Source organism: Saimiri boliviensis, chromosome 2, assembly GCF_048565385.1.
Source record: "Saimiri boliviensis isolate mSaiBol1 chromosome 2, mSaiBol1.pri, whole genome shotgun sequence".
Taxonomy (NCBI): Eukaryota; Metazoa; Chordata; class Mammalia; order Primates; family Cebidae; genus Saimiri; species Saimiri boliviensis.
Genome location: NC_133450.1, coordinates 123,037,472 through 123,054,872, shown reverse-complemented (window position 1 = coordinate 123,054,872; position 17,401 = coordinate 123,037,472). Strand labels below are relative to the sequence as shown.

Sequence of the window (17,401 nt, the reverse complement as noted above, 5' to 3'; positions counted from 1 at the left end):
AATACATGACTGCTATGTGACAGGCAGTGGATTGCTTAGAAGATGGAAGATAATTCTATGTTGGAAGGCTAGACCTGAAAACGAGGGCTCAGGGAAAAGAGTTGGGAAGGAAAGGAACGTTTTTTGGTAGCAGTGAGAAATGGATAGGGGTTTCTGCAGCAAGGCTGATTTATTTTGGCTAGCTCTGTATAGAAGGTGAGGGGTGTTGGGGGAGGAAGATGACAGAATAAATTATTTTGGGAAAAAAGGTCTGGACGAGAATTTTTCTTCCTTTCTTCTTTCTCCTCACAGGGTCTCATTCTGTCACCCAGGTTGGAGTGCAGTGGTGCCATCACAGGTCACTGCAGCCTTGACCTCCTGAGCTCAAACAATCCTCCCACCTTAGCCTCCTGAGCAGGTACGGCTATAGGTGCGTACTACCATGCCAGCCTAATTTTTTATTTTTTGTAGAGATGGGGCCTCACTATGTTGCCCAGGCTGGTCTCAAACTCCTGGGCTCAAGCAATCCTCCTGCCTTGGTCTCCCAAAGTGCTGGGATTACCAGCATGAGCCACTGTGCCCAACCTTGCTTTTTTTCTTTTTACCTCTTTTAAAAGAATTGGTATCTCTGTTTTTTTTCTTTTTATGGCCCAAATTCCATTCTCTTCTTTCCCTATATCCTCTTACTTTGTCTGCCCATCCATGTTTATCTTCCTTCTTTCTTTCTTTTCCTTTACCTTAAATTATGATAATATAGCATCTAGCATGCCTAAAAATTAGTCTTACATATATTGAATCAGATTGTATTTTTCTGGTTTCAATCCCAAAAACATGTAAGTTAAATTTTTATATTTTACTCTTTTGAGAAAACATAAGCTTAACATTTTTTGGTGAATATAATCAATGATTACTTTCCTTTAAGATTAATACAATTTATTAATAAAAGAGTTCTCACCACTGCTGTAAAGGATTATAAAAATAGTTCTAGAAAATGGTACCAAAAGAATATTTCTTTTAAAGCTCCTTAGAGATTTCTCTCTTAAATGTCTGCTTATTGTATTTATATTATCTGAGTAAATTCAAGAAGAGAAAGAACAAAAATTAATTTATTAAGGGCTTTTAAAAAACGGTCTCAAGTTTGTGTAAATACAGTTGTGCAATCACTGTTTAGAAAGACTGGATAGAATGCCTCTACACAGTCAATTTTTTGGATAGGATGCCTTCCTATTAAATGTGTATCAGCTGCTATTCTCTATAAAATAACTTTCTAAGTATCAATGAATCTTATTTAATTTCTAACCTCAAAGCCAATATGTAATTGCCCACAATTTAATCAAGTCAAAGAGGGTCAGAAAGAAAGCATTCAGAGGTATAACCAAGAGTTTACATGTTAATTTTGTAAAACACATACAACTAACCCTAAAGTTGTAAGGGGTACAAAAATCAAATATTACATAATTATCTACTATAGCCATACTTTACTACAGAATACAGACTATCTAAGAGTCACCTTCATTTCAAAATTAAAATTGTTTTCCTTAAATAGTAGAATTTTATACATACAGTCACAAACTAGCTGTCAAAGGACTAGGCAAGACTCCTCTAGTCATTAGCTATACAGATTCATGTGTAAATAAGCACAGTCATGTGTTTGAATTCCTAGGGCCTTTCAAAAATAAACTCTTACATGCTTACATCTCCTGAAATTATAAGGTGCACTCTGAGGGAATTCAAACACTGAGACATACGACCGCAAAATGAAGCGAAGTTCTTGCCACAGAAACTGAACTGTGAATAACGTCCTATGATGCGTGCATGTGGGCAAAACTTGGAGCAGGTTACTAAATAACGAAATGCTGTTAAAATTTTTCAAGTTACTAAACAATTTTTTTTTCTTTACAGCAGATATCCTTCATTTCAAACAAAATTCCATTATGCAAGATACTCTGGTACACCAAACAGTCAGGTAGGGAAACTTCCATTGAATAAATACTTGAAAACTTTAAAAAAGATTATTATATGAAAATCAGAGAAAAAATGATTAAGAAAAAAGTTAATCAAGTAAGTGAAGATACAACTGAGAGGAAAACAAGTTCTTTAATCACCAAACTAAGGGCTATCTATACGCTCTGATTTGAAGAAAAAAGTTCTTTCCTGGCTCATGCCTGTAATCTCAGCACTTTGGGAAGCCGAGGTGGGTGGACAGCTTGAGGCCAGGAGTTCAGGAGTTCAAGACCAGCCTGGCCAACATAGTGAAACCCCGTCTCTACTAAAACTATAAAAATTAGTCAGGCATGGTGGCACATGCCTGCAATCGCAGCTACTTGGGAGGCTGAGGCACAATAATTGCTTGAACCCAGGATGTGGAGGTTGCAGTGAGCTGAGATGGCACCATAGCATTCCAGCATGGGCCATAGAGGAAGACTGGCTTCCTCTGGAAGAAAAAAAAAAAGTCTTTCCTTCTGTTAAAGATTTTCCCACAAAGCAAAATCTTCTTAGTGCGTTTAAAAATTTCCCAGAAAGCTTTGTTGCAAATTCACTACCTGTTCTAGAGCTTTCTTTCTCAAGGTACATGGGCATGTGAGGTAGAGCCTAGCCCCTGGGGAAGGCTCTCAGCTTTTCTTATGGAGACCTAAGCAGGCCCTCAGTCAAAGAGGCAAAAGTGTTAAGCAAGGCACCAAAAAAGAACCCTCCAGAGTAATTTGGTGCCATATGCTGTGTATGTTTGGTGACTACTGTTGATAGGGTTTGGCTGTGTCCCCACTCAAATGTCATCTTGAATTGTAGCTCCTATAATCGCCTCATACTGTAGGGGGGACTCAGTGGATAGGAGGTAATTGAATCATGGGGGCAAATTTTTCCCATGCTGTTCTCATGACAGTGAATAAGTCTCACGAGATCTGATAGTTTTATAAAGGGCAGTTCCCCGCTATATACTTTCTTGCCTGCCACCATGTGTGATGCTGTGCCCTCTTTCACCTTCCACCACAATTGTGAGGCCTCCCAGCCATGTGCAACTAAGAGTCCATTAAACCTCTTTTTCCTTATAAATTACCCAGTCTCAGGTATTTCTTCATAGCAGTATGAAAATGGACTAATACAACTATTGAATAAATGATACTTCTTTTTGATGATAATGTGCTTTTAAAGGGAACCTCAAAGAGCAGGGTTTTTTTTTTTTGCCCCCTTTTCAAATCATAAATTTTTCAGCAGGAAGAAACCCTCAAGGTCATCTGGTGCCATCCTGTCATTCTGCAAACAAGATCCTGAGGTTCAGAAAAGTTCAATGACTCACACAGGCCTGGTTAGATAGAATGTGCAACTAGAATTCCAGTCTCCAAACCCGATTCAAGTCTATTCGAAATACATACTTTCCACCTCCTATTTGATTACCCCAGAGGCATGTAGCTTTGCACAAATCTTGACTTGAACTTTCCTCTCCTCCTGTCATCCATGAAAATGTTTAAATACTACTTGCCCCACATACCTAAAGCTCTTTATTAGATCACTTAAATTCTCCTTGCCCCCAACTCCCCTCCTTTCCTATGAGCCCTTAAATTTCATAAAACAGTTCCTAATGAGTGGAGTCTCCTCAAAATGTCCATATATTTAACTTCAAAATACTAAATTGTATTCTTACTTTAATGGAAAACACGAAGTTTTAGAAAACTTTGAAAAACTAGATTTATATTCTGTTCTCTATATCTTAACCTTTAAGAAGGCCATCAGAAATTAGGGCCATTTATTCTACAGAAATATTCTTAGAGGAAAGAAACTATTAATGAACGCTTATGTGAGATAAATGTCCAAGTAAATAATTTTTATTGCACACATAACTTCATTCAGTAAAGTTATTGTTCTTTAGAGTAGAGTAAAAGAAATTAAATTTTTTTAGTTTAACCAAATATTTATAAAATCTCACCTCTAATTCCTCAGCCTGTTCTGCATTATCGTCTTCTGAGCCATTGGTTTTAGGTAAGTAAGTCATTTTTAGTCTCAGATAACCTTTAACTCTTGATTTGTGACTGTAGAAAAGAAAATAAATATTCATAAAAATTTAACACCAGGGAGAAAAGTATTCAATTAATAAGAGTTTAACGAACCCCCAGTAGCTAGCAGGGGTTCTACAAGGGTAGGCTCAAAGACAAGTTCCAGGGCAGAAGACAGCCAGGGAAAGGAACAGAAGGTGGAGAAAAGGAAAACATATATAAATAAATAATTGTTAGGCTACAAAGCAGATGCTAAGGAAGTTTAAGTAAACGAACAGAGACAGTGTCAAAGAGAAGCTGGCCCTGAGTTCGGATTAGAAGATTGGGGAGGATTCTTACCTGTGACAGCAGAGGAAAAGGCATATGGTGGAGAAGAGGGCAAGATCCAGGAAGCAGATGGAAAATTTGGCATGCAATTAAGGAAATGACAGTAGTTGAGTTTGGCTGGATTAAAGGATTTATAAAGCAGACTAAAGGAGGTAGGGATGGTCCAGAGGTCATGCAAAATCAGAGAACTTCAGACTTTATTTTGCATATTTTGGTAAACCACTGAGCATTTTGAGAGGTGCTTTAGGGTTATTAATTTGGCCATACTGTATTGGATGACAGAAGAGTAGAAGGTAAGGCCTGATAATTGTCTGAAACCTGCTACATCTCTTTGGCAGCTGTTTGAATCTGCCACACATCAATTTACCTAATCTATTTTTATATTGTATCACCTCTTTGAATAATTACTTGTCTAAGCTAAAGGCTGCTGCTCCTTCTTTTTTTTTTTTTTTTGAGATAGCATCTCCCTCTGTTGCCCAGGCTGGAGTGCAGTGGCTCAATCATGGTTCACTGCAGCCTTGACCTTTCAATCTCAGGTGATCTTCCCACCTCAGCCTCCCAAATAACTGAGACTACAGGCATGCGCCACCATGCCCAGCTAATTTTTGTATTCTTTTTGTAGAGATGAGGTTTTATCTTGTTTCTCAGTCTGGTCAGGAATTCCTGGGCTCAAGCAATCCACCCACTTCAGCCTCCCAAAGTGCTACAATTACAGTACTTTCATAAGCTTTTAATTTAATGCTTAATTCTATCTATTGCCCGCACCAATTCTAACATCTGATGATTTACTTAAGAAATCCTTTCTTGTCTCTATATAGCTTTCTATATAGATTTTTTGGGGATGATGTTTACAGTTATCAAATGTGTAGCAATTACCCTATGTCTTTCTAGACAAGAGTCCTAATCCTTTTATTCTGTCTTCAAGAGATTACCTATCCCTACTCCAAAGCCTCCCCTAATCTTTTTTAGCTCTTCTCTGTATAGGTCTCATGGATTTGGCAACTTTAGTGTATGCTTTCCTGAGTAGTCAGTGAAATCCCCGATGCTTACTTCCAAGGCCACTAATGTGGCTTGTGTCTCCATATTGAAGGAGATGTGAACACACTGACTTGTTGCTATAAAAGATGGATACAGAGAACGTGCTCAGAGTATGTTTTTTTGAAAAGTTTCTCTACAGTTGTGTTTCATGTCTTCTCAATTAGAAAATAAGCCTCAAGGTTTTGACTTAATGGGGCTCAAAGAAATTTAGGAATATAGTACATTTTCTATCTGAATAAAGTTCTTTCTGCACTTGCAGTAATATTCGGTGCAGACAGAAGCAGCAAAATGTATTTTTTAAAGACAAAGACACAAGAGAGCATTTGACAAACTGAAAAGCAGGCTACTAGGACAATCAAATAAGAAAAAACAACTTAGTTATTCTCGGTATACAGATGTCACAATCAGTCTAAAATTAAAGGATGCAAAGAGACTGACATTCCAGACATCTACAAAAATTAAATGTAACTTCCTTTATAGAAAGGAATTTTGTTTTAATATTTATATTACAAACAGTAATTTTCAAAAAACATTATTAAGTGAAAAATTTTACTAAGTTTCAATAGTACATTTTCAAATGCATTTTATAGTTTAAGAAACAAGACAAATACTGTCGCTTTCACAGATGTCCTTTCTCTGCTTTAGTTTGACCTTTTAGACAGTAAACCACACACATGTTTTGACTAGATTTTACTTCACAATGTGGTACAGAAGATCAAAAGGAGTTTTAGTTACAGTTTAAGTTTAATTTTTTTTGATAAACATCAAGTAATTTCATTTAGGAAAATGGAATTAGAAGCATACCATTTGGGTTTTAAATTCCAGTCTTATGTTATCTTCTCTAAATATTTGAGTCTTCTGAAATACTTTTTAAAGTAGGCAAAATATAGTTAGGCTTTTCTGAAATTCACTTTGTACACGTCGAGTTGGATAATGGTTTTAGATGAATTCACGTTTGTGATTTTTAAAAGCACAGTATTATGACAATATGACAAATTTTAAGATATAAAATAAATATAAAATAATGACACATTCTACCCTTCTAGTCTGATAAGTATTAAGAGGACAAATCTTTACCAAAGAAGTGTGATCACTTTCTGTATTTTCAGAATGTTTTGCAATGTGCATATAGTACTTCTTATTCAGAAACAGCAATGAAGCTTTTTAAAAAAATAATATTTAGAAGTAGCTTATTTATAGAAGTTTAAACCCTGAATTTCTAATGACTCTACTGGAAAATGTAATGAAGAGACAAAAAACTTAGTATGTTATTATTTTATATTTACTGACCTTCTTGGGTGAAGAACAAAATCCTTAAATGTATATGGTCTCTCCATTCTTGGATTTTCTGTCTAGAATAAAATAGTGGGTTTTCAAAATATATCTATAACACCAAAAGCATGTACTTTTCAAGAATCACCTAAGGCATAATTGAAGTTAGAAGTGAGAGAAAAAAAGTATCTTTAGTTTATCCAATGCTAACTTGACAGTACTTTCACTTTTCTGCCCAAGAGGAAGTGCAGCTGGCATCACAACTCAAACGAAAATTAGCTAAACAGGTGGGTTGTGAAGCCAAAGGAGGGCAGAAGAGAATAAGCAAAAAAACAATGTAGAGTGGCTAGTACATTGACATCTCAAAAGAATATGGAATATGCACATGTCTGCAAGCTTGGTTAGAGCACAGAGGTAATTGCAGGAGATCAAAAAGTAAATAGCCTGGAAAGTAAGAATGGATGAAATATATTACTAAAAGCTTATGGTCTTGCACCGTTTTTTTTTTAAAAAAAGCTTATGCACTGGAAAGACTATAGAGAGCTAGTAAATATAACTCAAAAGACTGAAAAATAAGTGTTTTTTCTCTTTCTTTAAAGTTCAGCAGCTGTTAGTTTTTATTATCCTCTGCTGTTTTGCATTGTTAACTACCCAGTCTGCCTTGAAACTCTTTTCTTAAATTCTCATGACATTATTTTATTTGGTTCTTTTCCTGTTTCCCCTTGTCTGCCTTCTTTTTATTTTCTGATCCACTCATGTTGACTGAGGGTCAATGGATGGCCCTCCATTCTCATGTCTTTTATAAGGAAAGCCCTTTATTCTCAGAGATTCTGCTGTTAACCTGCACAGTGATAACTCTCAATCCTTCTATTTCCTTTTCCCTATATAATTGATTTTATCTCTCTGTCAGCAGTCCACTTTAAACTTTGTTTCCTATCAAAACTCAGTATGTCCAAAAATAAATATTTTTTTAACATTTCAAAACAAAATGACTTTCTTCCTTACTTTTCCACATGAGATGCCACCCTTATCTTCCCAGTTCGACTTGTACTATCTTTACTTTTTGCTTATTTTCTTAAGCCTCCATGTCAGCCATGTGATTCAATAATGTTCTATTTTACAATGTTTCCTGAATCTGTTCTCCTCCTTGCTATACGCCTAGTTCTCATTCTTAGTGTTTCATGTTTCCATTGTTGTAAACTATCTTAATTTTCTTCTGTGAGCTTAGGCACTCCTCACTCTAGTTATTCAGCAGAATATTTTCAAACTAATCTTTTTTACAAAATGCTTTCCACAATGTCAACAAATATCAGAAATTATTTATTTCTCACTGAGGTTCATGTATGAGAATCTTTAAAAGAAAATGGAAACAGAAAATTGAATTGAGTTTTTAGAAAACAGTATGCATAAAATATAAAAGTAGTATACATCTGATAAGTCAATTATTTACACTAACTATATTGTATATATGTAAGTATTTATTAAATTAAAAAAAATAAACACAAAAGGAAACTCATGGACACCTATACCAACCGGTAATGGATAAAGTGGAACATCCACTTGACCTAGGAAATCATCTCTTGTCTGTAAGAGAAAGAAGAAAAAATAAAATTAGTAATACGCTCAATTTCTTTAGAAGGTTTTGATGAGACAGTGCCATCATTCACAGAAAACGTAGATTTTTTTTTTAAATTCAATCCTATGCAGCATTACTGGATAATAAAATGTGGTACAACTTCTGGTAATAGCAGAGTACAATATTTTAGATTAATTCTTCTGCGGATAACAATTATATTCTGTGACAAAATACCAAAACAGTGATTTGAAAGTACAACAGAATGACCCAAAACAAGCAGAAACTGGAGGGAAGTCAATCCTTCAAAGAAGAAACTACACTAGGTGGGATTCAGTATTTATATGGGTTTTCCTCTAGCAGTATTCCACAGTCCACATAATGCAGACAGCCTAGAACTTAAGCTGAAATCTGCACTATTATGGGCTTGAGAAGTCAGAAGGCCTAGTTTGGGGCTAACAACATATCTAGAAGAAGAAAAGAAAAATCCCAGAAAAAGAGAAGCCACCAGAGTTTCTCCAAATCTAAATATAAACTCTTACCCAAATCCCTGTTTAATCCTGAACCAAACAAGTGAAAGGCAGCAGCTAGAAGACTGAGAGGGCTGAGCACTGGTTTCTGCTGATGTTCACCAAAAGGGAAGCAGAATTTGGAGTTCAACTATGTTAACTAGCTGGAACAAAAATCAATACTCTCGACTGGGCATGGTGGCTCACACCTGTAATCCCAGCATTTTGGGAGGCCGAGGCAAGCAGATCACCTGAGATCAGGTGTTTGAGACCAGCCTGGCCAACATGGTGAAATCCCATCTCTACTAAAAATACAAAAATTAGCTGGGCATGGTGGCATGTGCCTATAATCCCAGCTACTTAGGAGGCTGAGTCAGAAGAATCGCTTGAATCCAGGAGATGGAAGATGCAGTGTACTGAGACCGTGACACTGCACTCCAGCCTAAGTGACAGAGTGAGACTCCATCTCAAAAAAAAAAAAAAAAATCAACACTCCCCAGGGAAATATAATAAAATTCATTGTCTCTATTAGTTACTATATTCATTGTCCAGCCTACAATAAAAAGAATTACTAGACATGCCAAGAAATAAAATAATGATCCAGTATCAAGAGAAAAAGTAATTAATAGAAACCAATGACAAGATGACCCAGATTGTGGAATAAGAAGACAGGGAAAATAAAGCAGCTATTATAAAGATATTCATAAGACTTAAAAGAAAAATAAGGCCATAATGAATGAAAAGATGGGTAATCTCTGCAGTGAAATGGAAACTAAAAATGAATCAAATGTGTATTTTATTTTATTTCATTTTATTTTTGAGACAGAGTCTTGCTCTGTTGCCCAGGCTGGAGAGTATAGAAGTGCAATCACAGCTCATTGCAACTTCCACCTCCAGGGTTCAAGTGATTCTCCCATCGCAGCCTCCCAAGTAGCTGGGATTACAGGCATGCACCACCATGCCTGGCTGTTTTTTTTTTTTTTTTTTTTTTTTTTGTATTTTTAGTAGAGATGGGGTTTCACCATGTTGACCAGTCTGGTCTTCAACTCCTGACCTCAAGTGTTCTACCCACCTTGGCCTATCAAAGTGCCTCCCAGAGGAGATAGCCACCTGGTGGCTAACTCCTGATATGATGCACTGAGAAATGCTTGTGCCTTTCTCAGTGCATCACATCAGGTGTCAGACACCACACCTGGCCAAATGTACATTTTAGAAATGAAATTTCTAAAATGAAATATATGAAATAAAAAAATTCAGTGTATGGGTTTAAAAGGTGATTAAAGATGAGTGGAGAAAAGTAACATGAACTTGAAGATACAGAAACAGAATTTATTTATATGAAAAATAAAGAGAACTTGAGAAAAAATTTCAAGCAGTCTGACATATGTATAACTAGTGTTCCATAAAGGAGGATGGGTAATAGGGCAGAAAAGTATCTGGGGAAAAAAACAGCCAAAATATTCACACATTTACAAAAACACAAGCTGAGACAATCAATAAAGTCAGTGAACTGAAGCAGGATAAATTTAAAGAAAACATGGGTAGGCATATCATTATTAAATGCTGAAAACAAAAAAACAGAAAATCTTGAAAGCAGCCTAATAAAAACAATACATTACACACAGGAGAATAAAAATAGAAATAATGGTTGACTTCTCATCAAAAACAATGGAAGCCAGAAGAAAACTGAATGATATCTGTAAGTGCTGAAAGAAAAAAAGTACCAAGAATTCTGTATCTAGGAAAAATTATCCATCAACAAGAAAAGAAAAATAAACATACTCTTGGATAAAGTTGAGATAATTTGTCATCAGCAGACGAATTGTTGGCACTACAGAATATGCTATAGGAGTTCTTCAGGCTGAGGATAAGTGGCATCAGATAGAAATTCAGATCTAAAGATACGAGTAATAAAGAGCAAAATGGTAAATATGTGGGTAAAGTTTTTTTTTTTAACTACCTTCTCAATCTCTTAAAGAACAAATTGTTATATACAGAAAAAATTAAATTGCTACACTATGGGTTTAAAAAATGCAGATGTAATGCAAATGACAACACTGTGCAAAAGATAGGTGGAATAATCACATCTACATTGTTGCAAGGCTTACGTTTTATATAAAGTGGTATGATGAATAGAAGTTCATCATTAATTGACTGAAGAACTAAGAAGCCCTGAGAAGAGTTAAAATGGAATACTGCAAATATTTGACTAACCCAAAATAAGGCAGGAAAAGAGAAACAAAGAAACAGATGAGATGAAAAGAAATAAATTGCACATTCTGAGTACTAAATCCAGCCATATAAATTATGACAAACTAAATGGTCCAATTAAAGACAGAGATTGTCAGGCTGAACAAAAATGCAAAACCTAACTATATGGTGCCTATAAAAGACACCTATCATTATTATTTAAAAATATTTTATTAAATATTTTTCATCTTTTTCACTTTTTTGACTTTTTTTTTTTTTAAAGAGACAGAGTTTTGCCACCTTACCCAGGATAGTCTCAAACTCCTGAGCTCAAGCAACCCTCCTGCCTTGGTGTCTCAAAGTGCTAGGATTACAGGTGTGAGCCACTGTGCCTGGCCAACTTCTCACTTTAAAATAATTTCAGATTTTTAAAAAATTGTAAAATAGTATGAAGAATTCTCATGTACTTTTCATCCGGATCTCCTAAAAGTTAACATCTTAAATATCCATATTTTAATGATCAAACTCAGAAGTACTATTAACTACTCTACAGACTTGATTCAAAATTCACCAAATGTCTGACGAATTTTAGTCCAGGGCCCAATTCAGATTCACATATTGCATTTAGTAGTCCTGTCTCTTTAGTTTCTTTTAATCTGGAAAGTACTTTAGTCTTTCTTTGTCCTTCATAATCTTGACATTTTTTAGGAGTACTTAGTAGTTATAGAATATTCTTGTAATAGTTCTTCATGGTTGAATTTAGATTATGCATTTTTTGCAAGAATACCATAAAGGTGATGGCTGTGCCCTTCTCAGTGCATCATATCAGGAGGCATATGATACTGATGTATTGCATCACTAATGGTATTAACGTCAATCATTTGGTTAAGGTGCTGTCTTCCAGGTTTCTCAATATTTTCCCCTTTGTAATTAACAGTATCTTGTGGGAAAATCCTTTGAGCTTATGTAAATAGCCCATTTCTCATCATACTTCTGCTCACAAACTTTAGCATCCACGGATGATTCTTACCTGCAACAATTATTACTGTGGTGCTTGCCAAATGCTTTCTATTTCTACCATTTCCATTATTCTTTCATATTAATTAATTATAACTCTGCTGAAATAATTTCCTCCTTCCTCCCATTTATACATTCTGCCACTTATTTTTATCATCACAAACTTACTGATATTTATATTATAAAATATAATTGATTACTGTTACTTATTTTTTTATTCAAATTGTCCCAGACCTGGTCATTGAGAATCACTTCATGTTAGTTTTTGTGCATTTCCGACAATTCCTCAATTTTTTTTTTTTTTTTTTTTGAGACGGAGTTTCGCTCTTGTTACCCAGGCTGGAGTGCAATGGCGTGATCTCGGCTCACCACAACCTCCGCCTCCTGGGTTCAGGCAATTCTCCTGCCTCAGCCTCCTGAGTAGCTGGGATTACAGGCACGCACCACCATACCCAGCTAATTTTTTGTATTTTTAGTAGAGACGGGGTTTCACCATGTTGACCAGGATGGTCTCGATCTCTTGACTTTGTGATCCACCCGCCTCGGCCTCTCAAAGTGCTGGGATTACAGGCTTGAGCCACCGCGCCCGGCCCAACTCCTCAATTTTTTTGTGTACTTCCTTACTTTTTGGCATCACAAAGTGTTCCATGTTCAGCATATACTTTCCTTATCCCTGCTCAACAATCAGCCACTTCTCCAGAGAACCATGATAAATTTTACTGGAGAATCATATTTAGATAAAAAGACCTGAGTTCAAGGTGCTTATTACTTTTAGGCTCAAGAAATGACCTTTAAATGCAAATACACAGATAAATTGAAAATAAACATATGAAAAAATAATCAGGTATACAGTAAGTATAAGTGGCCATAATATCAGACAAATTAGATTTCATGATGAGGAGTACTGCCACGAATAAAAAGAAACATTTCATAATAATAAAGAGATCAATTCATAAAATATTACTATAAGTCAACAATATGAATCAATAATAAACAGAAAAACGATCCAATTAAAATGGGCATAAGACTTGAACAGATATTTCAAACAAGAAGATAAATGAATGGTAAATGTTATATGAAAGGATGTTTATCACTATTAGTCATCAGGGAAATGCAAATTAAAATCACAATGCAGTACCAATTCAAACCCCCTGGAACACCTAAAATAAAAAAAATCTGACAATAACAAATTTGGGTCAGGATGTGGAGCAATAACAAGTCTCTTATAAAGTTAAACATGCACCAGTACATGACTAAGAAATTCTACTCCTTGTATTTTCTTGAGAATAAAAACAAATGTCCTCTAAAATACTTCTTCAAAAAGTTTACAGAATTTCATTCATAATAGCATACACTGGAAATAACTCAAATGTCCTTTGAAAGATGTAACTGTGGTATATGCAAGCAATATAATTAGCAATGAAATGAAATAAACTTACATACAAAATAAGCTAGATAAATCTCAAGAAAAGTTGTTTTTTTTTTTTTTTTTTGAGACGGAGTTTCACTTGTTGCTCAAGCTGGAGTGCAATTTTGGCTCACTGCAGCCTCCGCCTCCTGGGTTCACACGATTCTCCTGCCTCAGCCTCCTGAGTAGCTGAGATTACAGGCATGTGCCACCACACCCAGCTAAGTTGTTGGTATATTAGTAGAGAGGAGGTTTCACCATGTTGGGCAGGCTAGTCTTGACCTCCTGACCTCAGGTAAGCCACCTGCCTGGGCCTCCCAAAGTGCTGGGATTATAGGTGTGACCATGCTGGCCAGTAAAGTTTGACTGTAAAAAGAAGATACAAAAGAGTACCTGCTGTCCTATTTAATTTACATGAACTGTAAAGAAAACAAAAATGGAAGACTGGAAGAGTAGATGACAGCAAAGCGAGAAGTGAGATAAGTGAACGTCCTAATACCAAACAGTAAGTATCTCCCCAACTTTTTTCTTTGTTTCACTTGGCTTCTAGAATACTGGCAGACAAATGTGTATACTTCTCAGGAAAGAAAATTCCTCTCTGGAACAACTAAGCAACTCAATGAGACAGATTTACAGATATTAAAACCTGGAAGTCTTTCAATAAAATGACTGATTCTCTCTGCTCACCCTAAAGTGAAGTCCGCTAGTCAGTAGATGCCCATGAACAAAACCCTTCCAGTAAATACTGGAATCTTATACATTATGGACAGCTAAGGACTACTAAATATTTGGGGAAAGTTTATAACATGAAACACATAAAACACATAGACCTAAATCAAAGAAGTGAGTCTGATGAATAAGAATCAGTCAAATTGCAAGAAAAATAATTCAGAAAAAACATAATATTCCCAGAGATAAGAGAAGGTGAACCATCTGTCAAACAAAATAGGAGGCTGCAAAAAAGAAGCAAATAGAGGACAAGAAATATCTCTTAGAAATCAAAAATATAACAAATAAAAACTTCAAGATAGAGTTAGAATACAAAGTTAAAAAAATTCTCAGAAAGTAGAACTAAAAGACAAAATAATAAACTATAGCAGCCTACAAATAAGGAAATGACAAGAGAAAATTTAAAAGTCAATATTGAAATAATAGGCATTCCAGAAAGAAAAGAGGAAAGGGAGGAAATTATCAAAAAAGCATTGTAAGTAACTTTGCTTGAACTCAAGGAAGAGAATATTAAGGATAAAAGGGTCCCGTGAATATTAAGTAAAGTGCATGAAAGAAGAAAAAGAGCTGCTGCAAGGCACATCATTGTGATATTTCAGAGTACCAAGATAAAGAAATTCTAAAAGCTTGGAGACTAACAAAGTAGAAAATACACAAACCTGAAAGATAAAAGAGTAATTCCTCCAAAATAATGAGAGAAAAATATTTCTTAAGTAGAATTCTATACTCAGAAAAACTATCTTTTTCAATTATGATGGTAGAATAAAGACACTTTCAGATACTGGTATTTTCATTTCAGATACTGGTAATGGAGGATATGCTTCACCAAATGAGGGAGTGTGGCATAATATGGAAGATGCAGGGAATTCAAGACAGGAGAGAAGCAAAGAGGAATCTCAGAAAGACAGGGAAAGGAAGTCTCAGAAGAACAGTTATATAAGACCTAGAAAGCAACCAGTGCATAATGGAGTAGGAAGACAGTTACAAGAGACATGTTTCCTAGAACAAGGATAATCATATCTACTAATAGGGTTTTGTGAGAATTAAATAGAATACAAGCAAAGTGCTTTACATAATATCCAGCACATAATAAGTAGTATATGTCAGCAAAGTATTTAAAAAACTGTAGTATATCATGAAATCCCTGCTCCCCTTTTCCTAGGCCAGTTTGTGGACATTTCAAAGATGTATATACTAGAAAAGGAGTATGACTGGAAACTAAGGCCTAACAGATTAGCTTAGTTTAACACCATATTCCTACTTCAGGACATGAGTTGATAATTTTTGAAATGGGCAAGTTAGCTTTTAATGACGTTTTCAAAGCTATAATGTAGTATGTCTCTTTTCTTTTTTTCTTTTTCTTTTTTTGAGATGGAGTTTCATTCTTTGTCCAGGCTGGAGTGCAGTAGTGTGATCTCAGCTCACTGCAAACTCCGCCTACTGGGTTCAAGTGATTCTCCTATCTCAGGCTCCTGAGTAGCTGGGATTACAGGTGCATGCCACCAAGCCTGGCTAATTTTGTACTTTTAGTAGAGAGAGGGTTTCACCATGTTGATCGGGGTGGTCTGGAACTCCTGACCTCCAGTAATCCACCCACCTTGCCCTCCCAAATGCTGGGATTACAGGCATGAGCCACGGTGCCCAGCTGGTATGTTTCTTTATTCCTGTTTTTATCACAGGTAGATGCTATACTTCATAAGTCTGACCTTTAAAAAGTTATAAGTGAATAAGTAAAATATAACAAAAATAGTAAAATCTCAACCAGGGGCCAGTGTGGTGGCTGTTTGTAATCCCAGCACTTTGAGAGGCCAAGGCAGGAGGATCACCTGAGGTCGGGAGTTTGAGACCAGCCGGACCAACATGAGGAAACACCATTTCTACTAAAAATACAAAACTGGCTGGGCATGGTGGCACATGCCTGTAATCCCAGCTACTCAGGAGACTGAGGCAGGAGAATTGCTTGAACCCAGGAGGCAGAGGTTGAGGTGAGCGCTGAGATTGGCCACTGCATTCCAGCCTAGGTAACAAGAGCGAAACTTGGTCTCAAAAAAAAAAAAAACAAAAACAAACAAACAAACAAAAAACCTGAACCGGGATGACTGAGGAATAAAATAAATAAAATATTTGAGTCATTTAATTATCTGGTTAACTTAGGTTTGGGTTTAACCAGAGTTAAAAAAGAAAATATTTTTCTTGGTTCAGTGTTATTAAATAGTCTTGTCTTGAGTAAACAGAATACGCTGAGCATCTGTATGTTTAATGATTTGTGACCTTGCAGTGCTTAAAAAACATAGCTGTGATCAACTGTCACTAGAGTAATACAGGCACAGAACAGGGTTTCTCACCTTGGGCACATCTGACAATTCGAGCCAGATAATTTTGTTGTTGTGGGGGCTGTCTTGTGCATTGAAGGATATTTAGCAACATTCCTGGCCTCTACCCACTGTGTGTCAATAGTACCCACCCTCAAGTTATAACCACCAAAAACATTTTCTGGCTTTACCAAAGTCCCCTGGGTGGCAACATCATACTGCTACAGACTAAGACCGAATGTTCCAACAAACGTGCAAAAGTCTGTCCCTAATTTTGGTTCTTAAAAGTAACAGCTTTAGGTAGGAAGTGGAGCAACATGACCAAATACAAGCCTCCACTGATCATCCTCCCTGTGCAAACACAAAAATTTAAAACTACACAAGGCCGGGCGCGGTGGCTCAAGCCTGTAATCCCAGCACTTTGGGAGGCCGAGGTGGGTGGATCACGAGGTCAAGAGATCGAGTCCATCCTGGTCAACATGGTGAAACCCCGTCTCTACTAAAATACAAAAAGTTAGCTGGGCATGGTGGCACATGCCTGTAATCCCAGCTACTCAGGAGGCTGAAACAGGAGAATTGCCTGACCCCAAGAGGCGGAGGTTGCGTTGAGCCGAGATCGCGCCATTGCACTCCAGCCTGGGTAACAAGAGCGAAACTCCGTCTCAAAAAAAAAAAAAAAAACTACACGAAAAAGCACCTTCATAAAAACCAAAAATCAGGTGAGCAATCACAGTATCTAGTTTTAACTTCACATCACTGAAAGAGGCACTGAAAAAGGTAGGAAAGACAGTCTTCAATTGCTGACACCCACCCCCTCCACCCCTGGCAGTGGCTGCATGGCATGGAGAATCTCTGCACTTGGGGTTGGGAGAGCTGAGTGAAACTTTGCATTGGAACTCAGTGCTGCATTGTCACAATGGAAAGCAACACCAGGTAGAACTCAGCCAGGGTCCATGAATGTAGCATTTAGACCAGCCAGAGCCAATGGAGAAATGTCCATCCTAGTGGTTGGAACTTCAGTTCAGGTAAGCCTCACCACTGTGAGCTAAAGCACTCTG

General features: G+C 36.5%; 1 protein-coding gene across 2 annotated transcripts in view; it reads right to left on the bottom strand.

Moving 5' to 3' along the window:
• Positions 1-17,401, bottom strand: part of NEDD4 (NEDD4 E3 ubiquitin protein ligase) — a 153,635-nt gene that overhangs the window by 44,002 nt on the left and 92,232 nt on the right. For both annotated transcript variants that reach the window (XM_003935602.3, XM_010346122.3), the window contains 3 exons: positions 8,139-8,189; positions 6,624-6,685; positions 3,902-4,004 (listed from right to left, as the gene is read on the bottom strand). In XM_003935602.3, the coding sequence (XP_003935651.1) occupies positions 3,902-4,004; positions 6,624-6,685; positions 8,139-8,189 (216 nt within the window). The remainder of the gene's footprint in view (positions 1-3,901; positions 4,005-6,623; positions 6,686-8,138; positions 8,190-17,401) is intronic.